General features: G+C 46.8%; 1 protein-coding gene across 7 annotated transcripts; it reads right to left on the reverse strand.

The window, feature by feature from the left end:
- Window positions 1-1,212: 1,212 nt before the first annotated feature.
- MED16 (mediator complex subunit 16) lies at window positions 1,213-26,351 on the reverse strand. Of its 7 annotated transcripts, none has more exons than XR_006277033.1 (16): window positions 26,130-26,318; window positions 24,445-24,644; window positions 24,028-24,135; window positions 23,214-23,383; window positions 22,006-22,437; window positions 21,562-21,667; window positions 21,039-21,194; window positions 19,493-19,704; window positions 18,668-18,874; window positions 17,857-18,067; window positions 17,038-17,171; window positions 16,140-16,332; window positions 15,648-15,864; window positions 14,612-14,695; window positions 10,936-11,124; window positions 10,298-10,763 (listed from the first exon to the last, which is right to left on the reverse strand). XR_006277033.1 is itself a non-coding variant. In XM_043502738.1 (15 exons), exons 2-15 carry the CDS (start codon window positions 24,578-24,580, stop codon window positions 2,447-2,449), a joined length of 2,418 nt encoding a protein of 805 aa, XP_043358673.1. In that variant the 5' UTR covers window positions 24,581-24,644; window positions 25,607-25,909; the 3' UTR covers window positions 1,213-2,446. The 7 variants fall into 7 exon arrangements, 3 of the variants coding, with proteins under 3 accessions (XP_043358673.1, XP_038239867.1, XP_038239870.1); XR_006277031.1 differs by lacking the exon at window positions 26,130-26,318 and adding an exon at window positions 25,607-25,908; XR_006277032.1 differs by lacking the exon at window positions 26,130-26,318 and adding an exon at window positions 25,592-25,908.
- Window positions 26,352-26,426: the final 75 nt, after the last annotated feature.

A 26,426-nucleotide genomic window follows, 5' to 3' on the forward strand; every position in this document is an offset into this window, starting at 1 on the left:
ACCAGCAACCACACACCACACAACAGAACTACTAACCCAGGAACCTATCCTTGCAACAAAGCCCGTTGCCAACTCTGTCCGCATATCTATTCAGGGGACACCATCATAAGGCTTAATCACATCAGTCACACTATCAGAGGCTCGTTCACCTGCACATCTACCAATGTGATGTATGCCATCATGTGCCAGCAATGCCCCTCTGCCATGTACATTGGTCAAACTGGACAGTCTCTACGTAAAAGAATAAATGGACACAAATCAGACGTCAAGAATTATAACATTCAAAAACCAGCTGGAGAACACTTCAATCTCTCTGGTCACTCGATTACAGACCTGAGGGTGGCTATCCTTCAACAAAAAAACTTCAAAAACAGACTCCAATGAGAGACTGCTGAATTGGAATTAATTTGCAAACTGGATACAATTAACTTAGGCTTGAATAGAGACTGGGAATGGATGAGTCATTACACAAAGTAAAACTATTTCCCCATGTTATTTCTCCCCCCCACCCCACTGATCCTCAGATGTTCTTGTTAACTGCTGGAAATAGCCTACCTTGCCTGTCACCATGAAAGGTCTTCCTCCTTCCCGCCCCTGCTGCTGGTGATGGCTCATCTTAAGTGATCCCTCTCCTTACAAAAAGAAAAGCAGTACTTGTGGCACCTTAGAGACTAACAAATTTATTAGAGCATAAGCTTTCGTGAGCTACAGCTCACTTCATCGGATGCTCACGAAAGCTTATGCTCTAATAAATTTGTTAGTCTCTAAGGTGCCACAAGTACTCCTTTTCTTTTTGCGAATACAGACTAACACGGCTGCTACTCTGAAACAAGCCTCTGATAGTGTGGCTGATGTGATTAGGCCCTATGATGGTGTCCTCTGAATAGATATGTAGACACATTTAGCAACGGGCTTTGTTGCAAGGATAGGTTTCTGGGTTAGTGTTTTTGTTGTGTGGTGTGTGGTTGCTGGTGAGTATTTGCTTCAGGTTGGGGGGCTCTCAGAAGCAAGGACTGGCCTGTCTCCCAAGATCTGTGAGAGTGATGGGTCGTCCTTCAGGATAGATTGTAGATCCTTGATGATGCATTGGAGAGGTTTTAGTTGGGGGCTGAAGGTGATGACTAATTGTGTTCTGTTATTTTCTTTGTTGGGCCTGTCCTGTAGTAGGTGACTTCTGGGTACTCTTCTGGCTCTGTCAATCTGTTTCTTCACTTCAGCAGGTGGATATTGTAGTTGTAAGATTGCTTGATAGAGCTCTTGTAAGTGTTTGTCTCTGTCTGAGGGGTCGGAGCAAATGCAGTTGTATCGCAGAGCTTGGCTGTAGACAATGGTTATAATTTATCTTCCACCTTAATGAAAGAAATGTCTATGTCAGCTCAAGAGCTGCAAGAGCTTTTTTTGCTGTCAGCAGCTATTTTACAAGAAACCACCTCAATCAATGAAAGATCTGCTTAGGAAACGCTTCAAGATACTTAGATTGATCATCACCATCTATTTATCTGATACAAAGTTACAGAGCTCGGTACAGAAGTTTGGAGTCAGCATGCCTCACCCAGCACAGATCTTCTGCCTGGAAGGACCAGGTACATAATTCAGAGGCATGTTAAATCATCCATGCCCCATGCCTTTGGATGCTAGCAAAACAGGTCAGGTTTACCTGCCATGCACTGGGATGCATAGTTCACATTTAAGGCCAAGATCCAGCTCTTTTTTCGATGGCACGGACAAAGACCTCACATCTCTGCTCTCCACTGGGCTCAGACCAGAGGACGAGTAATTTAAGGATCAGAGGAAAAGGCTGCATATATGCAATAGAGCTCTTGCTGGTGGCTAATCAGAAGTGAGTAAAGTGTATTACCCAGAAAGGTCACCTTCAGCTAGGAGCAGCTGCAAGGAATTCTTATTAACGTGTATGACAGGAACACCCAGAGGCCTCAGCCCAGATCAGCATTACATTGTCCAAGGTGCTGCACAGACACACAGGGAGAGACAGTCCCTGCCCCACAGAGCTTGCAATCTCAAAAGATGTGTTGCTATCCTCATTTCACAGACAGGGAACCGAAGCACAGCAAGATTAAGTGACTTGACAATAGTCATACATAAACCAGAGGCAGAGCCAGAAATTGAACCCAGAACATTCACCACAAGGCCAACCTGAACGGCAGCACCCTCACCAGCAGAGCGTGTTGAAACATCCCCTTTGTGGGGCTAATTATCTGTCATAATTTCTCCTCCGACATTTGTACGAAGGGCAGGTGATGGTGCAGCAGTGAGAATTTTGCATCTTGGCGCCTTGAAAGGCAGCTCAGAGATAAGATCGAGAGCTGAGACTTTTGTTGTTGTCGTTCTTTTTTTCAGCAGAATCTGCAAATTGCTGATAAGGGAAATAACCAGTATAGTCTCGCAGCTTAACTGGATGTGGGAAGGAAGTGGGATAATCTTGGTATCACAGCGCTCCCACCTCGAGTCTATTAATAACCATTTGGAGAGGCAGATTCCTGGATAGAAAGACAACTTCTGATTAACTCAAAGATACTAAAACACAGCTAATTTTCCCCCCTCCATTTCAAATTGCTCATGATATCTTTCATCTAAAGGGGACAAATGCTTAACACACAAAAGGCAAGGTGCGGTAATTTATCATTGGTCTTACAGGAGCACAGGCAGTGCTCATACCCATTGTGCTAGGTACTGTACATATAGACAGTTCCTGTCCACATGAGCTTACAATCCAAACAGAGAAGGGCTAGGTGCGGAAACAGAGGCACAGAGACCTGCCCAACATAAGGACACGTCACCTGATTCTCTGGCCAACACCCCACACATTCAACCACTTTGTCTCCACTTGAAGGGCGCCCATAGCTGCCTATTACCTGTTTTTTTGTGCCTTCCCCTGAAGCAGCTAGCCAACTGTCAGTGATGTCTACTGGCCCAGATGGATCATTGCTCTGACATAAGAATTGCTCTGTTGGTTATCACAGTGGCACCTAGAAGCCTCAACTGAGATCAGGGCCTGTCGTACCAAGCACTGCACAGACACACGGTGAGAGATGGTCCCTGCCCCAAAGAGCTGACAACCGAACTAGAGAGGCCAGAGAAAAAGATTATCCCCATTTTACAGAGGAGAAACTGAGGTGCATAGTGATGAAATTACTTGCCCAGGATCATGCAGGATGTCTGTGACACCGCTGGAAACTGGACGCACATCTCTTGAATCCCACCCCACTGCCCCTACTTCTTCCTATGTGTATGGACAGAACCTGTGTAAAGGGAGGCATCCTCGGCTGGGCCCTCTGGACACTGCTACAATACAAATTATAGATGTGGAGGAGTAAGATTGGAGAGGGTGGTAGAGGGGTGGGACAGAATGGAACAGAAAAGGAATGGAATTCCTACCCCATGTGGACACTCTTGACCACCATGGGCCGAATCAAAGTGATATCTGTGGATGTTCTTCTCTTGCCCCAGAGTAGGAGAGAGAGAGAGCATGGTCTAGTGGTCAGGGCACGAGCCAGGAGAACCCCGGTTGTATTTCTAGTTCTGACACTAGGTGACTTTGGCCATATCCCTTTGAGAGCTATGGATGACAATCGCCATATTAGAGCAAGGTATTATCATCTTCCTGCCATTGATGGTTTGTGCTAGAAACGGCTTTGATCCCAGGAACATCCTATCTGCATCTCCGGCAAGGAATGCAAACCGAGAAACATCATCTGGCTCCTTACAAGACAATTTAGAGATGCTGAACAACTTTGGGAGGGTGAGAACATAAAACCCTGATCAGATTAACTCAGATATGCATAAGAGCCACAATAAGCGGGTAATTATAGCCTGACAGAAATGTGCAGGGGATCATCCTCCATCAGACATTTGATTATATCACCGCAATACCAATGGATTAAACCCTGGCTGCTGGTTCCTCATTGTGAGCTTGTAGGAGGCTGAGTTGGTGGAAAGACTCTGATTGCTTCAAAGAGAAGTGAGACTAGCCAGCCGCGGTGCTGCCAAGATGAAGACATGAAAGTAACTATGCTATTACTCCTGCTATCCTTTTTTGCCCAGGGGAGGGCTGTGACAGACACAAACTTTTCACAGTAACTGGTTTAACCTCTGTACTTAGGGTGCTTGTGATCTTTCCCACCAAGCCTAGTAAAAACCTTCCCCTTAGCTGGATGTCTGGTTATTGGGACCCACCAGGGCTAGCGCCTACAAGGTCTAGCGACTGAAGCGCTTACAGCGCTTGCTTCTGAGCTGTGGCACCCTAGGGGCCTGGGGTACAGGGTAACCCCAGTAATTACATGGGCTAATTGGTAGACAAAAGAATGACCCTTTATGGGGGTGCTTTAAAAAAAGAGACTTTAGTAAAAATCATGACACCAGATGGACTGAAAGGAGGGAGCTCTTATCAAGCCTGCCTCTTCCCCCCTCCCCGCCATCTCCTGGGACCCCAGGATCCACCATGGTGCTGTTGGGCCTTCACCATCCAGAGAGATGTCCTTACCGGACTGGGCCAGAGAGAGGGAACCAACGACCTCACCACTGTTTCTGACTTTGGCTAAATCCTGATCAGCACCTCTAATGTGAAATGTGGGCTCCTGCCAACACCCCCCCTTTCTCCCATCTTATTTCTTCTTTTTCGCTTCTCCTTTTCCCTTCTGTTTAATCAGAGTCTGGATCAGTTGCCCAAGTTTTGTCTCTTTTGCAGGACTGATCAGGGAGGCAGCTAAAAGCAAGGCCCTACGCAGCCCAGCACCGGTACGAGTTTGCCAGCTCTCGGGGTAACAGATGCTGCTACACTCAAATCCTTCCAGCAGCAAGATTACAACTAAGTATCAGCATTACTCAGAAGTCGCATTTTTTTCTCTTTTCTCTATTGTGTGTGTGTCTCTTAAAGGAAGCAGGATAGGACTTTAAACAGCAGCAGCTCCAGCCATTCCCAACTAACTTTTTCTCTTCTTCCTAACAAAAGGATAATTAATACTACCTTAAAGACTGTCACAAGGGGAGGGTTCCTTATAAAAACCTCTCCACAGCTACAGGGAAAGGGAATAAGCAATAGTGTTAAAATAAAAGCCTTACTTAATACTGTATATTTCCAACATTCTAACTCTTTTCTCTTCTTTTTCAGTACTGTACCTTTAATAAAAGATTATAAAGATTTTTTGACTGGTGCTTGTTTCCAAGGGAAGAGTTTTCCCTGGTGGGTACAAACAGGTGTCTCCCTTTTGCTGCGAGCAGGTGGGAGTGATTCACCCAGGATACTTCCAGTGCCTCTGAAAGAGTCACACTCAGCAAGGGCAACATGTCACAGCTGAGACACACTCAGGGACTGATCACAGTGTTAGGATCCCTCATTTTCAGTATTGATGAGCCACAGCCCTGCTCTAGAAGTCAGCCGGTTAGTGGGATCTACCACCCCAGCCCCCATTTTCCTTGTTAAGTGAGCCGCTGCCTCATTTTTATTTCTGTTCAAAACCAACTTTCATCCCTTCTCTCTGTAACTGGGCCGGATGGGCACGCTCAGCTCCGTGCCCTGACATGGCTGCTGCAACAGTTTGGTTGATGGAGCAGCGCATGCTGTAATCACATTAAAGATTTCTTTTTGTACCTGATGGAGAGGCCTGGGGACCCGAGTTTCCTAGGCACGGGAACTAGGGATGCGAGGGGTGATGCAGCACTCCCAGGTTTTGTGCAGGGTGCTGGCCCACGCCCAGGGTTCTGGTGCTGCCGGCCCCACGCCCAGGGCTCTGCTCCCGGCCCCAGCTGTGGTCCCAGCCTCAGCCCCCTTAGCCCTGTCCGCTTCCCCCTGCCCTCCTGGAGCCATGGCTCGATCCTGGCCTCAGCTCTGGGGAGAGGGGGTACAGACAGAGGTAAGGGGGAGTGTGAAGTAAAAAGTTTGAGGACCACTGGCTTTCAGCACCCCCACTGTAAAAAATGTTCCAGCACTACTGCCAAGCCTTGCAGATCTCCATAGAGCAGCGGCATGGCAGTACAAACTATCCCAACCAGTCTGCTGCCTCACCCTTTGCTGTGGAGAAACCCTCTTTAGAGTGCAGAGGCCAGATCAGGCCTCATGACCCACTGATGCCTTGATCTCTCTACTGGGAATGCCAAGGCCCCTACTATAGATGGTTCAAACAAGCAGGGCCAGCTGTGATGGTAGTTGTTGCCATTTGTACACCTGGACATGGAATGAGACCAGTAACCAGCAATTTAAAGGCACAGGGACCCAATTTTTAAAGGTACTGAGCAACTGCCACTGCCCGAGCTGTGGGTGCTCAGCAGTTCTGAAATTCAGGCCTTCAACACGGTTTTCCTCCTGCATGATCATCATCTTCAGCAATCGTTACAAACAAGGGGGCTGGATCCACCCCAATCTCTATCCACGAAGTTTGGCTGTTGGTCTCCATCAGACTCTCTGCAGCAGGGAGGAGCCAGGCTCTCTCTCCAACCATTGGTGGGTGGATTCAAATGGACACCACACAAGCTTTTCTTGAGACTTGGGAGCTGGGCAACTGACTGTTGCCCTCTGCTCTCCAATCTCGTTCTTAAATCAACAGGAGCTGGCAGGGCAGGTTTGTTTGAGAAGATCTTAGCATTTCAGAGAGGAAGATGCTGGCTTCTATGGAGACTCAAGACCTGAGTCAAGCCGATCAGACCTACATTCTGCTTCCCATGGCCCCCCAGAAGCAGAGAATAGCCCAGTGCTCTTTGACCATACACTCATCACACCCATATATCAGTCTTGCTCCCTAATGGCTGCTCAGCAGCAGATTCTCACCAGGCCATTTTCACTCCCTTGAAGTCCCCTTTACGCTGTCAAAGTGGCGTAAAAGCACCGGAGGGTGACTGAGAACCAGGCCCTATATCCGGACAGGCCTGCTGCTCTACAATTTGTATGAGATCTTACATATGTTCTAACTTGAAAGCTAACCAATTCATTCGATTCGAACACAAATCCTGATTTCATAGTCCCTCAGTCACAAAGCCCCCCAGGATCCTGCAAAGGGACACACCTAAGCAGACCCTTCGGAGTGAGCAATGGGAGCTCAGCCAGTTGCATGAACAGGGCCACCAACTACGTTTGGAGCTGAAAGTAGAAGCACATTTTCTACAACAGTAGCCAAAAAACCCCTCGGACCTCTTTGTGGTTAAAAGCTCTTTTCAGACTTCTACTAACCCCATCCCTAAAATTAAAACTATAAACAAGCCCCCCCATAGCCAAGAGAACACATGAATGAACTCTTATGAGCCAGGCATCTAAATGATGAAAACCCAAGGGCAATTGTGTGTAATTGATGCCACAAAACGGATGTAATTAATTTGCACTTGCTGGAGATTGAGTGTCCACAAGGAAACGGTAGGGGAACACAATGAAGTACGATATTCGCGCTTGTTTCTCGAGCCTGCCCCTGCTCCTCACATTAAGATAACACTGTACGTGTACTTCAAACACTTTTGAAGTACAAGTGTGGTTGGAACAGCTAATGTACAAAGGAGGAGGATGGGATGGGAGATCAAATATAATCAGTTTTCCTTTTCAATGTCTAATAAATATTGTTTTCAAGCATCTGCCAGGTTATTTTCTAATTTTGCTAGTGATTTAACCCCTTTTGCCTAATGGAGCTGAAATTAACATGGCTCTCCCATTCATTCACAAGGAGAACAGCATGTGCATTAGATATTTGTTTCTGCAGCACTAACATCAGATTATTATGCTGTTGTCTAAATTGTTCCCACAGCAATAGTTTTAAAAACATCACAGCAATGTAGTTCCACATAGCTGCTGCTGAGAGAGTAAATGAAATTAATGTTTGTTTGTTTCATCCACATGGCATGGTTTGTGGTCACCTAGACTTTAAGCTCTTTAAGGCAGGGCCTGTCTTTCTACTAAGGCAAAGGTCCCCAAACTGTGGGGGTGTACCTCTTAGGGGGGTGTGCATAAACGTCTAGTAGGGGTGCAGCGGGGCCTGGGCCAGCCCCTATGGGGAGTGGGGAGGGTGTGCCACCCAGCCCCTCCCACAGCTTTGCTCTGGTCCCATCCCCAGCCGTGTCCCCAGCTTCAGCTACTGGCCACGGCTCCATTCTCGCCTGGGGGTGGGGCTGGGAGCAGAGCCGCACCTGGCCACGGGCCCAGTTGCTGCTCTGCTCCCATCCCCAGCCTCTGCCCCGTCCGCAGCCCCTCTCCTGGCCTGACCCACTCGCAGCTGTGGCCCCAGCCTCACCTCCTTTACCCCATTTGCATTGTCATCCCCCCAGACCTGGATCCGGGGCGGGGGGGCACGGACAGGGGTAAGGGTGGGGGTATGATCTTCAAAAGTTTGGGGACCACTCTACTAAGGGTTTGCACAGTCCCTATTTCTAGACTATTGGGGCTGTTTGTAGCTGCTGTAATACAAATAATTAATAGATTTTAAAACCAGAAGAGATCCATGGGTCCAGATCTAATGCATTCGAGGGTGGTGAGGAAGTTGGCTGATGTGATTGCAGAGCCATTATCTTTGAAAACTCGTGGCGAGTGGGGGAGGTCCCGGACAATTTAAAGTCCCATCTTTAAAAAAAGGGAAGGAGAAGCCGGGGAACTACAAACCCATCAGCCTCACCTCAGTCCCTGGAAAAATCATGGAGCAGGTCCTCAAGGAAACCATTTTGAAGCACCTGGAGGAGAGGAAGGTGATCAGGGACAGTCAACATGGATTCACCAAGGGCAAGTCATGACTGACCAACTTGATTGCCTTCTGTGATAGATAACTGGCTCTGTGGATATGGGGGAAGCAGTGGACGGGATATATCTTGACTTTAGCAAAGCTTTTAATATGGTCTCCCAGAGTATTCTTGCCAGCAAGTTAAAAAAATATGGATTAGATGAATGGACTATAAGGTGGATAGAAAACTGGATAGATTGTCGGTCTCAACGGGTAGCGATCAACAGCTCGATGTCTAATTGGCAGCTAGTATCAAGCAGAGTGCCCCAGGGGTCAGTGCTGGGGCCGGTTTTGTTCAACATCTTTATTAATGATCTGGATGATGAGATGGATTGCACCCTCAGCAAGTTCGCGGATGACACTAAGCTGGGGAGAGAGGTAGATATGCTGGAGGATAGGAAGAGGGTCCAGAATGACCTAGACAAATTGGTGGATTGGGCCAAAAGAAATCTGATGAGGTTCAGCAAGGACAAGTGCAGAGGCCCGCACTTAGGACAGAAGAATCGCATGCACTGCTACAGGCTGGGGACTGACTGGCTAAGCAGCAGTTCTGCAGAAAAGGACCTGGGGATTACTGTGGATAAGAAGCTGGATACGAGTCAGCAGTGTGCCCTTGTTGCCAAGAAGGCTAATGGCATATTGGGCTTCATTAGTAGGAGCATTGCCAGCAGATCGAGGGAAGTGATTATTCCCCTCTATTCGGCACTGGTGAAGCCACATTTGGAGTATTGCATCCAGTTTTAGGCCCCCCACTCCAGGAAGGATGTGGACAAATTGGAGAGAGTCCAGCGGAGGGCAACGAAAATGATTAGGGGCTGGGGCACATGACTTATGAGGAGAGGCTGAGGGAACTGGGCTTGTTTAGTCTGCAGAAGAGAAGAGTGAGGGGGGATTTGATAGCAGCCTTCAACTACCTAAAGAGGGGGTCCAAAGAGGAGGGAGCTCAGCTGTTCTCAGTGGTGGCAGATGACAGAACAAGGAACCATGGTCTCAAGTTGCAGTGGGGGATGTCTAGGTTGGATATTAGGAAACACTATTTGACTAGGAGGGTGGTGAAGCACTGGAATGGGTTCCCTAGGGAGATGGTGGAATCTCCATCCTTAGAGGTTTTTAAGGCCTGACTTGACAACGCCCTGGCTGAGATGATTTAGTTGGTGTTGTTCCTGCGTTGAGCAGGGGGTTGGACTGGATGACCTCCTGAGGTCTCTTCCAATCCTAATCTCCTATGATTAGATCTAGTCAGACCTCCTCTAGAACATATGCAGGCTAAGGATTTCGCCCACTAACCTCCTGTATTGAGCCCAGTAACTTGTATTTGACTAAAGCATGTTCCAAAATAGCATCCAGTCTTGATGTGAAGCCATTAACAGATGGAGGCTCCTTGAGAGTTTGCTTCAATGGTTAGTCACCCTCGCTGTTAACAATGCATACCTTACTTCTTAATTGAATTTGCCTGGCTTTTAACAGCCAGCCATTGGGTTTTCCTTAGGCCTTTCTCTGCTAGATTAAAGAGCCCTGAAGTATCTGGTATCTTCTCCCTTTGAAGGTTCTTATACATGGCAATCTAGTCACCTAATAAAAAAGGAAAGAGCTTTCTGAAGATTTAAAGAGATTTTACCACAACTTTTTGTACAAAATTAAGAGAATCGCTATTTACAATACAGCTGCTAGTTCAAGGACAGCCCTACTGCTTATATCATCCCAGGGCAGTAATGTCCTTCTGTCACTTTCTCTGTTCCTCTGAAACAGGAAGAAATGCTCTCAAATCATTAAAATATTAATACTTTACACTGATAAAAAGCCTTTCACTAGAGGATCAAAGTGATTTATAAAGGGTAAAATAAAATAAAGATAGAATTATCTTTTCCTTTCAGTTTAGAGCTCAAAGAAAACAAAATCAATATGGGGAAAACAAAGAAGGATGAGTATCTAACTACTCTTGGGCAGCATTGAGTGGTTCCTTTGTGATGGCCAGATAAGAAAGGGCATTGTGTACTCTTCTTAAGGTTTCGAGGGCTGACTCTGGTCCGAATTCCCAGAGGTTTCTAAAATGGGAAGTTTCAGAGTAGCAGCCGTATTTGCAAAAAGAAAAGGAGTAATTGTGGCACCTTAGAGACTAAAATTCATTTGAGCATCCGATGAAGCAAGCTGTAGCTCACGAAAGCTTATGCTCAAATAAATTTGTTAGTCTCTAAGGTGCCACAAGTCCTCCTTTTCTTAAAATGGGAAGGTTGCTCTAAGCTGTTCCCCCACCTAGTGCACATTATTCCCTTTTCCCCCTGCAAAGAGATTTCATGAATAGCTGAGTGGCATTCTCCTCCAAAGTCCCCCACAGAGGCAGTTTTTGATCCAGCGCTGCTCCCACTGTTTCACTGCTGTGGTTTTGTTGGGTGATTTCAGCATGGTTACGCAGCCACATCTGAGAGAGACACGAACACAGAAAACGGGTCATCTGAAATGCAAGTTGGCACTACTGAGGGACTTTATGGATCAGGTTGGGATGGAGAAATCATGGGAGGGAATTAGCTTTTTGTCCTTTCCAGGTGATGTTTGGGAGAATCAAAGCAAAATGGAACAGGTGTTGGAAATGATTGCCAATGAAGAGGGGCTATCAGAGGAACACAAAGCTGTCTTCAAGATAATGGCCCCGGCTGCTATTTATATGTAAAGCAGCAAACACACCAGCCTTGTGAAAACAATCTGGTATGTTTCAGAGTTCTGCTATGGTGACTTTCTATTAAAGCCAACATTTAAGACCAATTTAATCATCTGATCAGATGGCTGCTCGTTCACTGCACTAGCATTACATAATCCAAGCTCATTATTGGGAGAGAAGTGAGAGAAAGGTGTGACACACTACACTCCATATTCTTCATAGCAATATTGTTATATATGATATGATTATGGCATAATTATGATGTATTTTAGACAAGATAAGTCACGTGACATATTATTGGGACGGTTATGATTTATTGAATATGATTCTCCTATTTGTATGCATGGATCATTTTCGTATCTGAAGCTAGGAATATTGCCTATGCATCTATTACAAACATGTTTACACCTGAGGAACATGCACTAGGCAAAATGCAATCAGTCTAGGGCCTTGTCTACACTATCAAGTTTTAGAGTAGCAGCCGTGTTAGTCTGGATTCGCAAAAAAGAAAAGGAGTACTTGTGGCACCTTAGAGACTAACAAATTTATTTGAGCATAAGCTTCCGTGAGCTGTAGCTCACGAAAGCTTATGCTCAAATAAATTTGATAGTAAAAAAGAAAAAGGAGGACTTGTGGCACCTTACAGACTATCAAATTTTGTAGCCAAAAACTGCCTTTTGGTGACAAAACAGCAAGAGCATACACACTACAATGGGACTTTTATCACAAAAAACACCCAGCTTTGGTGACAAAAAACTTCATCCCATGAGAGACTTTGTCTTTCCCCCTCCCTTTATTGAGGGGAAAGAGCCAGCGTAGACACTGCTGATTGTTTTGTCCACAGAACTGGCTTCCGCCAGTATCCCACAATGCCTGCCCTCATTGCTCTGCCCAGTGATTTGATTTCCACTGCCCTGCAGGCGGGTGCCCCTCCTCTTTCAAAGCTCCAGGAAGTATCTGTGCGCTGCGCTGCCTGGGGAACAAAGAAAGAGCAAACCATTGGCATGCTCCTGGTCTGCCCGGCACTAGGCATGCAGCCGCAGGCAGACGGCTGCTGCAGGGGCAGGGCGACAGGCTGCTGGGCTGCTTTGCCATTCCTCCACATGGAGAGCTCACAGAGCTACTCAGGATGCTGCTCTCTGCAGCTGAGGGGGCTGGGGGAGAACTCCGAGAGAATCCCAAGATGCGCAGCGATCAGCTCTTCCTTCCCACAACACTGCACTGTGGGATACGTACCCACAGTGCATGGCTCACCGTCGATGATGGTGCCCCCAACGTGGACATGATCTGTCGACAGAGGGAGCGAGTGTGAACACCCTTCGGTGATTTTTGTTTTGTCGACTTTTGGGTGTCGACATAGGTTTTGTCGACAAAACTTGGTAGTGTAGACAAGCCCTCAATGACTGGCTGGGAAAGGCCATTAGGGAGAACAATATGTCTTAGAAGATGCTGATCTCCCACCAGGAAGCCTTCCTGGGGTCTCTGCAAACAGCCTCCGAGTCATGGCTGCAGTGGCCCTATAGTCACCTGGTACTGGACTCCATGATAACATTAGTGTTTTTCCACTGACCGGGTGTGGGAATCAAACTGGGAGACAAAAGGTTTACACTATATGCTAGAACTATTTAAGGGAGGGGAGGGACATCATCGTGGTTTGTTCTTCACCGAAGAAAAAGGACTGCTGGAAACACCTACGCAGCCAAAAGACTTGAACTAGGGGAGAAGGGCTAAACGCAGGCTAGAAGGTCGTCTAGCCTGTGAAAGGAATAACTGAAGTTTTAAGCTGTAAGTAAGTGCAGCTTGCCTTCAAGAATCTCTGCAAACTGCCTAAAACAACATTTAGGGTGAGAATTAACTACATACATACAATTTCTTTAGTATATTAAGCTTAGATTGCATGTTTGTTTTATTTGCTAGTTAATCTGCTTTAATCAGTTTGCTATCCCTTAAAATTATCTTTTGTAGTTAAACTTTTTTGGTTTCGGGGGGGAAGGGGGGAGAAGATATTAGTCTGTATCAGCAAAAACAAGGAGTCCTTGGGACACCTTAGAGACTAACACATTAAATTTTTGTTTTGTCTAAACCAGTGTGTGGAAATCATAATGTGGGGCAGAAAGCAGTGTATATTCCTCTCCACACTGAGGGAGAGGGTGAATTTCATGATCTTATGCTGTACAGATTTCTGTGCAGCACAAGATGGTATAATTTTGGGTGTATCCTCTAGAGGGTGGTGTGCACTTGAGTACTGGGCGGTTCCTTAGCTGAGCCTTCCCACACAGAGCTGATCTCAGCATCCCTGTAAAGCTGCCACTGGGTGTGTCCCTATCTGTATGTGTGCTGGTAAAGTGCAGTCTGAAGCCTGAGGGAAGGCTTGGCAGGCTGCACAGAAGTAGTGTTAAGAGAACCCAGGCTGATGGGTCAGGCAGGCTCAGTGGTACCCCAGTTCCAAGTGGCACCCTGGGGGGAAACTGTCACAAGGTGCAGCTCAGAAGGACTTCAAATGCAGACCCATTCTGAAAAGTGATTCTAAAAATGGCATTGTACGGTTCTGTATTCATCCCCTTTCATCCACTTCAAACCTGGTACACAGAATAGTATCTCTAGCTTCCAAGCATGCAAACACAGCCCGGGGATCTTTCCTAATCATGAATAGTCACCAGTTATAACCTGCAGGCCCTCAGTTATGCCTGTGCAACAATGCTGTCTTTATATCCTGCACCTAAAGCGATGTTATCTCCAGATGTAACTGAGCACAAAACTTGGCCTTGCAGTTGGAATATAGTTAACAATTCTGCTGACAATGTGCAAAGTGGGACAGACTCCAGCTCATTCTCCCACAGCTAGGCTAGCTTTTCAGGGCATAACGAGCAGTAAAACACACAAAGAACAGGAAAACTTTTAATAACCCTGGGGAGCATTGTATTGAGTAAAAATGTGCCATTTTACACAGTTTTCAGACTAGATCAGCACTTTAGGGATCTTAGTGATCCCGGGGGAAAGGGTCAGAGAACAGCAGAACCATGATTGTCTTAATTTCCTTCCAATATCAGGGGGCATGAACATAAGCTGAGAAAGAGCCATGTACTAAAGGCAACATTTTGTCATGTGCACAGTAGTTAACGTGGAAAAAAACACCACGGAATTGCTAACAATACAGATCTATTAGTGTATAGGCTAACACAGCTTTTAAGCTGTCAAGCCCTGAATAAAAAGAGCTGTGAATTAAAGGAGTTACACATGCAGAGCTTACCGGGTACATGACTTGCATTCCTCTGTTGGATATGCCCCTAAGTGAAGCCGTCTCAAGTGGTCAATTTTTGGCTGCCCAGATGCCCTGCATAGGAAAAAAAATGCGAGGAAAATCACACTGCTGAAAAATTGTAAAAGCTGTTTCCATGATTGCAGGCTCATTACACATAATGCCTGAGATCCAGACAACCAAGGTCAAGATGAAACTATGGACAACTGAGACACTACACACCTGCCAGAGGGAATGTCCCAATGGGGCTCTGTGATAACCCTTCTCCAAGTGTAAGGGGCTGCACTCAAGGGATTAAAGTTCCCCTTCTACCCATTATGATGAACTATTCCGCAGTCTCGCAAACCGCTGCCTTCTTACTACGAATGAATTTCTATTATATACACAGGAAGCATTTAACCCTCATATCCTAGCCAAACTCCATCTTAAGAAATTACATTCTGCTTACTTAAATTCTCCCACAGTTTCAACTAAATACTGTATCTTTTCCTCCAAGTTCCCTGCTAAAACCTAACATATGGAATTTGACAGAGAATGGCTACTATGCTCCACCCCAGAAGTGGCTGCATTTTAGTGAGGGCTGACTTGATTCCTGACCATGCAATCTGCAAAGCACAGTGAGATTTAACAAGATGAAAGATACAATGTAAGGTGGTGTTGCATTTTTAATTCCCATCACATTTTATTCTCTGAATTCCCACTTCAGATTCCTTAGAGCCTATGTGCCAATAAAACACTATACTCATTTTAGAAACTGAAAAATCAAGGTGCAGAGAGAGCAAGCAACTCATCTGTGGTCACAGAGTGAATTTGTGGCAGAGTCAGGAGTCCTAATCAGTCCCCTACACTAACCAATAGACAACACTCCCCTCCCTAAGAAAGGAACAGCAATTTTGACTTCTGGTTGATTTTACCATAATCCCTAGACTACACTCCTTCCCAGAGCTGAGAACAGGATCCGGGAGTCCTGATTCCCAGTCCTCTCTCTGCTCTAACCACACTACTTGCTTCTTTCAGATTTCCATACCTGACAAAGACATCAAACTGCGATGAAACAGTGTGACCAATGAGTCCAGGGGCCTTCCCGAACTGCAGTCTGATGAGCTGCTTGTTCTGCAGCTTACTGATAATGCCGTTATTGATGGGTAACCAGTCTACATTGGGAATAAGCAACTGGCTGGGGAGAAGGCAACACTCATCAATCAGGGTATCATCTGGCTCGCTCGGGTGAGTTTCGTCACGACCTGCATGGGAGACGAAGCACAGAGAGAACTTTCTCTAGCATGCTACTTGCTTAAAGGACAATAAATGCTGTTGCCTGCATGTTTCCCCCTCCCCGACTCTGTATGGCAGCTCAGGAAACAAACAATTAATCTTGTAGCCTCTCCTCCTTCTAATTGCTACAAACCTATCCAGAGCCTCATTATCCCTAAGTATTTTTCCTGTGTACAATATGCAACATCCACTGCAAACAACAGAGGGTGAGTCTCTCTAATTCCGTGAAGTTATTAATCCTTACAGCTCAGCCAGAGTTTAGTCAACAGCCTGAAGAGTAGGGACATGCTGTCCTGGGTATCTGAGGTTGCCGTGTAAACAGGGAGGCAGCTTGGCTTCAACAGGCCCCAGATCCGGATCACCACCATGAGCTCTCTAAGCATCCCCAGCGATGCCCCGTCTCGCAGGAAGCTGTGCCCTGGCCGCACAGGGGATCCCTGCAGGGAAAAGGAGGAAGGGCAGAGAAGAGAAACTTTTATGATCTGGGCTCACAGACATCCCCACCGGATCCATTTCCCATACAGGTGATCTAGCTAAGGTACTTATATGGCCCCCATTATTGTCATCATCTGCTAAATTTTGCAGCACGGCAAGAGGTTAGTTTAGCACCATGTGCGTTTGTGCTCGCTGTAGGTGCCCACGGAGCAGAAGATCAGGAGTTCTGGAGTCCATCTCTGATTTCACTTACACAGGTGGCTTCTCCATTCAGAGTTACTCTGGATTTATGCTGGCATGAGCGATCAAAACCAGGACTTGTGGTTTCTATTCCTAGCTCTGCCACTAATTTGCTGAGTGATCCTGAGTAAATAATTTTCCCTCAGTAAGAAGAAAATAATGCTATTGACAGCCTTAATTAACATTTGGAAAGCACTCAGCGACTTAGATGAAAGGCCCTAGAGAAGGGTTATTATTTCCTCTGCGTAGATCTGCACACTCAAGTTCCTTTAGCACACTGCAAGATGAAAAGTTACACTGAAAAAGACGTACTTGACATTAACACTGGCTTCAGCGCAATCCATTTCTAGGACAACAGCACACGCTGGGCACACTGATTAACCCAACAGCACATAGCCATTGAATGAAAGAAGGCTTACATTACCCTCCACACACCACACTGCCAAAGGTGGAGGACAAGTTCTCACCTGATTAGGGAGGCTGGCAAGCAGATAGAGCACAAAGTCTCCCACCCACTGGATGAGCTGCTGCAGGGACTGCAGGGTAGTCATCTCCAGGACAAACTCCTCAGTCTTCAGGTTAATCATCACTTTGTCAATGTCTGAAAAGGAAGCAAGACAGCTCCTAGCACAGGGAGAAAAGAGGCTCTGGGAGTTTTCAGCATTGTGAATAGTCTGCTCTCCTCGCTTTTAAACCCAGCTACCGACTACAAATGCATGCAACTTTACACCTATCCCAACAGTGCAGCCTAAAGAAGGCAGTGTAGCCCAATGGGTGAGGCTACAGGAGACCTAGGTGCTGGTCCCAGCTCCACCAACTGCCCTGCTGTGTGCCCCTTCCCCCACTATGCCTCTGTTTCTCCTTCCACCCTTTGTCCGTCTTGTCTAATAGACCATAAGCTCTTCAGACGCAAGTCTCTGCCCTGCAAGCCTGACTCTGATTGGAGCCTCTATGTGCTATCGCAGTATGAACAGATACACAAGCCTGAGGATCCTTCATGCCCAGTGCCTGTAACAGCCTACATGGAGTTGTCCACATTATCCTGTTTCATTGGTGGGCATCTGGTCTCTGACACCATCATCTTTTGGGGTTCCACCAACACACCTCAGGTTCACAAGCGAGTAAACTTTTGCTGGGACTGGTAGCCATGAAGGTGTGGAACTCACTCCCCCCATGGAGTGTCCACCCTAATCTAAGTACCCCCCAATAAAAGACCGATTCAGAAAGGGAGGTAGCTGATCAGCCATGCAAATAGCCGTGCTGCATCAAGGGATGCAAACAGCTACCTATGTCCGTAATCTTGGAGCAGATCTCGGTGAGCCGGTCACCGGGGCTCTTGTCTGGAGTGTTCAGGAAGTGCGGGCGGAGCAGCGATTTCAAGGTGCAGCTGATGGCAATCAGAAATAGCTTGGCGTGATAGTCACACACGCGTGCAACAGTGTTGGAGGAAAGCTTGCAGAGAGAGGCCTTCATGGCAACGATGCGTGTGGAGAGAACCTGTTTGATGGACACACAAGGATGGGCACAGAAACAAAATCAGATTTAGAATGAACCTACTTAAAACCGCTACTCCCCAGCGTCCATCACCCTGAGGATGGAATGCTGTTCTCCGTATGTGCTACAACTGGCCACAGTACCCATTTACATCAACAACAGGCTTTACCAGCCTACCAAGAGTTTCCCCGAGAGCTGTTACTGGGCAGGAGCTGCTGAAATATAATACTCTGAAGTCAGAGTAGCCAAGACAGTGGTACCAACCATACGCTTAAAATGCTAAGCCTAAACCAGCAATGCTCTATCACTGGGGCAACCCACTGGACACTAGACAGTATGCTAAGTTCATGCATAAGAATTCTCTACATAGTAATCACCCTGGCTGAAGTCATATGCCCTTCCCAATCACTCCAAGCCCCCAACAATACACAAGTACCAGATGTAGAGAGGCAGTGTAGCCTAGTAGTCAAAGTAACCCTTGGAAGTTCACTGGAAACCAGTGAAGCCTGGAAATTAACATCCTCCTATTTATTCCTATTCTGACTCCCCTCCTACCAGTCCACACTCTGCACTGTGCCAAGCGTTCCTCTGCTGTTTCCTCACCTGCTGCAGGGCTGCATTCTGGCGCATATACTCCTCATGCAGCTTCTCCACCAGGTTCTGCACCATATTGGGCTGAACATGGAGCAGGATATCCCACCAGTCGTACCCTGTCACCATGCAGTATTCCAGCAGGAACAGCAGGTGGCGGAGAGACATGTTCATGTCCAGCACATGGCCCATGGAGGGAGAGATTCGGAGCATGCTCAGCTGAAGAAAGAAAGGAAAAGGAACAGACATCAAGAGGATCCATCCACTCTAAGGGACTAACAACACATGGAATCAGAGTTGCAAAAGATCAGACAAAGTTATCATTGATCTACAAAACCTCCAACAGAGAACAGTGTCAGCAATGTTCCACTAAGTTTTGTCTACACTACACCCTGCAATATGAACCTCTGCTATGATCTGTGCAGACAATCTCCCAGAGTATGGGCAGTTCAGTCTCCATGGCAGTCTCAGACCTTAACGTCTCTGATAAAACTAGCAATAAGAGGCCAGTTCTGGAGAGAGGTGTGCAAATTGGACTGAGATCTATTAAACTCATTCGACACAAGTTAACGGACTTTGTATCTGACAATAGCAATTTTTAGTTACTACTGAGCTGGAGATACAGTTCTGTTAAACTGAGGCACTATCTTGGAAGAAACTCCCTACTGGCAAGATCAAATGGACTTGTAATAATGTCCCCTGGGAACTCTTGGAAGACCCATGCTTGAGCCATTTAAGAGCAAGCAGAACAGAGTCCTGGCAAACTGAACAGAGTTTGTCCTGGCCTAGAAGAGCAAATAGGTCTTTTCCCACATCTAGCATAACAAGGCAAAGTACCTTGCCATGGTTATCAATCCCAACCAGGGCCAGTGAAGTCCAGGAGAGCTGCATGGCTTTGAAATGAACCAAAGGACCAGCGGCCCGCTGCCTTTTGATCGCCTGCTCATCCACTGGGCGCTGAGAGGAAGAACCATAGAACACTGCCATGGTCTGCAAGGACAGGCGATGAACTATGTGGACGCTACCATCATGGAAGGCCAAAGCAAGACCTGAGGGCAAGAAATATCTGGGGTTTAGCAAGTGACTCCTACGAGTGTAACCCATCCCACCCCAATGAGACACAGACAGTTGTCACAAAGCCAGACAGCAGCTCTGAAGACAGCCCAATGGTCTCCAGCCTACCACAAGCCTTTCTTCCCCATCCTGCCCTGCATTTTTACAGTAATGAGACTACTTGTCTCTTCTATAGGGTCTGCTACTGGAGGATCCCGAAGCACCTTGCAAACATTAAGACTCAATCTCACTGGGAGGTAGGTACAAGTACGCCCATTCTGTTGTGTGTTAAACACTGATGCGCTCAGCCCCATACCAGGCAAAAAGCAAAGATGGGTCCTGCCTCCCAAACCCTACAGTCTAAGAGTACATCTACAGTGGAGCAGAGGTGTGATTTCCAGCGCGGATGGACACACACACACACACACACACACACACACACACACAAACAGTGAAGCTGCGGCAGCAGGGCAGGCTAACTACCCGAGTACATACGTAGGGTCTCAGATGGGATCGTGCTTGGGATAGCTAGCCCCTCCCACTTGCACTGCTGTTTTTAACAAACTACCTCAATCAAAGTTAGTGCACATACGTCTACCCGAACTAGAAATTACACACCCAGCTGCAGTGTAGATGTACCCCAAGAGTCTGGCACACACATGACATGCGGGGTAAACTGAGGCAGGGAGGGGGTTAAAGGTCTGATTTGCAGAGCACCTGCTGCTCCTATCGTCTCCATGGGGGAGTTATCGGTGCTCAGCACCTTGGAAAAGCAAACATTATTCTAATCAGGTCCTTGTAATCACCTATCACTGTGGTATCTGAACACCCTAAGTGATCTGCCCAAGTTCACCCAGCAAGACAGTAGCAGAACCAAAGGAACCCAGAAATCCTTACTCTCGTCCTCCACTCTAGCCGCTATCCAGTATCCCTCCTCAACGCCAGCCTCGTTAATAGCACTGCCTGGACAGCCAAGAACAGGAGCCCTGACCTTTCTAGGTTTCTTCGGTGCTCACTAGCAGAAATGCAGAAAGTCCTTTCAAGTTGGGATACAGTGACAGAAGGCCTCAGGCACCCCAGCACATATGACAGCTACAACAGTTCCTCCTGTGTAAGCTCTTCCTCATCGCTAGGGGCATGTACCCATCCCCACTGGGAACAGACTTAGTCCAGTTTTAAAGAACTTCTTCATTCCTGCAGGGCATCTTCTATCAAGAAACACACAAACACACTCCAAAGTAGCTGGGGCTCTCTCTGTTCATCGGTGAGATGAACAGAGGCAGTAAAACTTCCATCTGCAGCTAAATGTTCAGGAAAGAAACCTCCTCACCCAGTCCAGGGAAGAATTTGGTGTCATTGGCTACTTTCAGATCAGTATTGGTTAGGGAGATTGGCAGTTTCGGCAAAGCCACAGCTGAAACGCGATCCAAATCATTGGTGGCAGAGAGAATCCGCCATTTCAGTATCATCGGCTGCTTGTCTCCAACTTGACAGAAAAAACGAACAAAATAAACAACAGAATTTCACATAAAAAAGTCAGAGAAAGTGCCACAGACATCCCAGTCTTGAATTCTCCCCCACCGCAAAAATGTGCTTGGAATTAAACATTGATTATAAGTTTATTCACTCAGGCTGATGCATTTTTGTAGACTCATTAGTTTTACAAAAAAGTTGTGGGGTTGTTTTTTTTCTAAATCCATCATGATGGAGTGCTTTTCTAGTGGTGATTACCAAACACACAGAAGAATAAGGATGGGATTTCAAGTCATAACTGAGTCAAGAGTTTACACTAGGTTTCGATATTTCTTTGGCTATGCTCCTGTTTTTGAGGAGCATCAGCTGCTGAAACTCACCCACGGGAGAGATCTGCTGGAAGATGTTATTGACTGGCAAGCCTTCTTTCCGGAGAGACCAGCACTCCACGATGCTGCTGTTCTGGTTGGAGGCACAGAGCAGAACCTTCAAAGCAGAAAGGAATTTTCAAACCAGGCACAACTACAAAGCCATGTCTTTTGTGCCTACCTTCTAGACCAAAAGGAAGGGGGAAGATTTGCTATTGTAATTGTCTGCATGAAATTCAGAATAGGAAAATGCACAGTACAGGGTGAAAAAGTGAAAAACAGAAAATGTGTGCATTAGTAGAGCTCGTGGGGAGTCTTAGATTGGAACAGCAGATGGGCTACTGGTTAGTGCAAGAGCAAAGCTATAGGGAGGAGTTTATAGATCCAGTGGGTCCTTCCCTTTCCTAAGCATTTAACTCTTGGAATACTAGTGTAACATAGGAGGAGGGCGCTCACCTGCTCTGACATGTCCCTGGCGAGGAATTTCAAGTGAGTAATTGCTGGATACTTGTCCTTGCGGGCTGGGTCTGTGGTGCACCGCATGAAAAGGGAGGGCAGAATCTCCGTGTCAATTTTGCATTTCTCATTCACTACGCTGACGCAGACCTTGTAAAACTGGACGGGAGAGGTGCTGCTGCCATCCGAGGTGGCTACCACGATGTTTCCCCCACCCGTGAAGGCAATGTCCGCCAGGGCGACACGGCAGCGCAGACGGCACAGGCTCTCCGTGGATGTTAGCACTTGCCCGTTGGGCTTGAGGAGAGAGACTGTCACCAGGCCACTAATGGTCACAGCGATCCAGCCTTCCATGGGCTTCCCACCAAACAGAGTCAGGGAGGGAGAGAACTTGACCCGGGAAAACTTCTCGCCAAAGTTCGATGCTCCGGACTGTGAATGGAGATTAACATACACAGAGAGGTTAGATCCTAGGGTTGAATGACTTTGCCATTACCCGAGTCTCCTTTTAATATCACTTCAACATGGCCTAGAGCAGTGATACTCAGACCTAGGTAGTACAGGAGCAAAATCAGCGATCAACATTACCCAAAAGAGCCACAGTAATGTTAATTCATTGTTTTATTTACTATATCTATCTATCTATCATTATTGTCACAGCAAAATGGCTGAGCAAATAGATTATTTTATCAATTAAATTATTTAACAACATAGTAAAAGCATCCTGATTGGTTAATAATTAAATCACACAGAGTTTTAATACATGTGCTGCAAAGAGCCACAAGGCATTTCAGCTGTAAAATGGGACAAATATTTATCTCATCAGCGTACCGTGAGGGTTGTGTATTATGAGACGTCCTGGGGAACGGAAAGTTTGCCAAAGCCCCTGGATCTTCTCTGGAATCAGGGAGATATTCCAGATCAAGCAGGCTATATGGTATAAATATGGTCCCCATTTCAAAGCACATCTTACAATTCTGAAGGTATTTATCCTCACAACACCCTTTGAGATAGGCCAGTGCTATTCTCCCCGTTGTACAGAAGGCAGAGAGGCTAAATGACTTGCTCAAGGTCATACAGGAAGTCTGCGATGGAGCAGGGATTTGAACCCACATCTCCCTAGTCTTAGACTACTGCCCTAACCACTGAACAATCCTTCCTCTCTGGTTCCTTCCTTGCAAGTTCCCTGTGCAAGTGCTAGAACAAACCTTTTCCACATGCAGGGCTAGCTTCACCCCATTGTGCAACCAGGAAAGAGCCACGATTGGATCTCCCTCCACCATGCTGCCCACAGTGTTCTCCCAGCTGTTGGCCAAGTGATCTGTCATGCTCCAGCACTTGATGTGTCCATCTGCATCTGCTGACAGGAGCCTGGAACCTAATGCAATACAATTAAAAGAAGAATAGAAACGTCAGAATACGTCTCACAGAGATTACCAGGAACCCAGCCACTGGAATCTTCAAAGCAATGCATGGGAAGGGAAGGCCCTCCCCATGCAAGACAAAAGGGTTTGGTAACATTACACTCACACCAACATAAGCCGAAAATTCATAATTCAAGCAGCAATTTAATCTTGAGCACCGGTTCCCACTGTGTACTGCTGATACTGTGAAATCTTACCTGGGTTGGGTTAATTCCTCAATAATTCAGCAGATTCAGGGCTCTCACCTGTTGCTGGATTTTAAAAGTGCCTCCTTCAGCACCTTGCAGCTCTTACAGATTGGTCTCTTGGGGTAGTTAGGTGCCAGGAGTCACCTCTTGAAATCCAATCTATTGCTAATAGCTAACCCAAGAAGGATGGGAAGCACAGTCCTCTATGAAATCCACTATGGAGCTCACAATGCAGATCTGACTGAACTGAACAGTGCAGATATTATAGGATTGGCACTATACAAAGATTTCTGATAGCAGGAATCTAGAAGAGAAAGACCTCCATAAACTCCCACTCTATGCCCCATCACACTGTGAACAATTTTATGAAGCCAAAAAAACACCCAACCAACTATAAGAGCAAAGCTTACCTGACTGATCCCATTCCAAACAGGTGATAATTTCAATGTGCCCAGAGTTAATGGAATAAACATCCCATGGATGCTCAGTATCCAGGATATGGATCATGTGGGTAAGATCTAGACAGGGAGAGATACCAAGTCCTTTCAAAAATTTGCAGTGGAATTTAATTTATTTTTTAAACATTCAATTTTTTAATTGTAGGACATAAGTGAGCTTCAATTATTTTTATAGGACCAAAAACATATGTTGCTTTACAAGACCAAAAAATAAAGTCTCTGCTCTGAAGAAGTGAAGATCTATTTAGAGTGTTTTTCCACAGCAAGATTAGTCTGGAGCAGGGGTTTTTCCGGCTGGGGGTCATGAATAGGTGTTGAGACGGGGAGCAGATAAAAATCACAAAACCACAGGAATGGGACAAACTGTACCTTTTTCCTCCTCATTTCTGAGGTCTGTTGTGAAAGCAATCAGGTTCCTGCAGGACCAAGCACACACCAGTGGGATGGAAGGACAGTGGTTGCTTTTAGGCCTTTTCTCCCATTCACAGACATATGCCAAATCCATTATGCCCTGGAAGACCTCCAAGGCACCACTTGCCTGTTGCAAGCCTATTCATAGATTGCTGTGCCTAGGAAAGAGAAGAATAAACAGGATAAGAATCTATTGTACAGTCACACACGCAAAGGACCCTAAGTACATTGTCAAAGATCCCCTTTTTAAAACAGCAGCCATTTTCACTTTCCAAAGGAAATGCGTTGCTTTGTGCAATCCCCACTGAAAATAAAGATGCACTGACTTACATTATCAGTCAGAGCAGCCAGAGTGGAGAATTCCCATCATAGCTAGTTTTAAACCTTATACCTTTAAAAGAATATTTTTAACTCCTGTGACAGAGCTGGACCCCTCTGCTCCCATTTGCATGAATTCCTTTCCTCACCACTTTTTCTTTTCTCTCATGTCCTCACTCCTATTGAGATCTCCCACCTAAGATCCTCCAACCTTTACAGCTTATTCCTTTGTCCCTAACGGTAAGACAGACATGGTAATCCCGAATACCATTACAGATCCTCAACACCATTAATTAGAGTTTCTCTTAGTAGAGGGTACCCCATACTTGGGAACCTGAGAGCAAAGACAAGCCCATGGAGCTCATAATCTTTACAACCACAGTCACCTGTTTTAAAGGTTAAGTTTTCTGCTAAGGTGGCGAGAATGTGATCATACAACTCCTTCCCAGGTAAAAGAATACCAACTCTCCAATGCAAATGCCATATTACTCATTTTGCTTGTGGGCAACTTATCGCCATAGCCCACTGACATAACAATTCTTCTGTTAAAAGGAAAAGTACAGTGAGTTTAAAAGATAAAACAAGAGCCAACAGGGTGCGCTGGATGGTCTCTTCCTAAATGACTCAAGCTTTCTTGACATGTAGGTCCAGTAAGCACACTAGATGATATAATTAACTCCCTCTGAGTTTCTGTATAACAGTCCCTGTTCTTAACCTGGAAATACTGCCCCATCAGCCGCATATGCCTTCTGTATACAAGTGCTGCCCCCGCGAGTGGAAACATTACCCTCTTGTTACTAGCCTTGGATCAACGCTGGTGAGTCTTAGATGCTGTCAGAAAACAGTATTTTTTTCTGTACGCGATCAGCGACCTTGGCGCTGTGACGGTCACCCAAGTACCAGAGGGGTCCCCCGGAGGTGTCACTGTCAGGGGCTACCCTGGGGCTGCCAGTGTTTCGCCTCCACCCAGGAACCCCTGCTATCAACAGCACCACGCTGGGATCCCTTCACTCCTCACAGTGGGGTAAGCCAGGGTCTTCCACCCAGGCCACCCCCAATGCCACCAAGATACAGGGGTTGGGAGATCCCCTCCCCTACACACACACACACACACACACACACACACACCCCTGGCACAACCAGTCAGTCATGGAGATGGGGAAGTGTCCACCCACCTCCTCCAAGATGGGGGGACCCCCCCCCCACAGGCAGGGACAATAAATACCCCTCCCCCCCACACAGGAAGGGGGGGCAATTACCCCACCCCCACCCTAGAGAGAGACGGTAACTGCCCTCGCCCTCCCCCGCCTGAGAGACTCACCTGCCTCCCCCCCTCCCTCCGCGCCGCCTCCTGTCTGCCGAGAAAGGCCCCCTTCCTGGGCTGCCTCTGAACGGGCCGGAACAAACCTCCGCTCTCAGGGAGCAGGCAAGGGCCAGGGCTCGGCTCCGGAGCCCGAAGGAAGGGAGAAGGCGACTCGCCCCGGTGGCCCGTCTCGGTCAGAGCGGGAGGCGGTCTCGGAGCGGTTAGTGGACAATTCGCTCAGGCATCGCAAAGGGCAGCCCCAGGGCGGGGGCCTTCTTCAGCCGCGGGCGCTGCTCGGGATAATTTGCATACATCCCTA

This window comes from Dermochelys coriacea, chromosome 25, assembly GCF_009764565.3.
Source record: "Dermochelys coriacea isolate rDerCor1 chromosome 25, rDerCor1.pri.v4, whole genome shotgun sequence".
Lineage (NCBI taxonomy): Eukaryota > Metazoa > Chordata > Testudines > Dermochelyidae > Dermochelys > Dermochelys coriacea.

What these genes read in the sequence shown, in the direction of transcription:
- MED16 (XM_038383939.2), bottom strand. Translation starts at nt 24,580, where the DNA reads ATGGATTTGGCATATGTCTGTGAATGGGAGAAAAGGCCTAAAAGCAAC. An exon ending in TAGCCCTGCATGTGGAAAAG is followed by an intron (nt 22,438 to 23,213) that starts GTTTGTTCTAGC and finishes CTCCATTCACAG; the next exon opens with TCCGGAGCATCGAACTTTGG. An exon ending in AGAATGCAGCCCTGCAGCAG is followed by an intron (nt 18,068 to 18,667) that starts GTGAGGAAACAG and finishes TCCATCAAACAG; the next exon opens with GTTCTCTCCACACGCATCGT.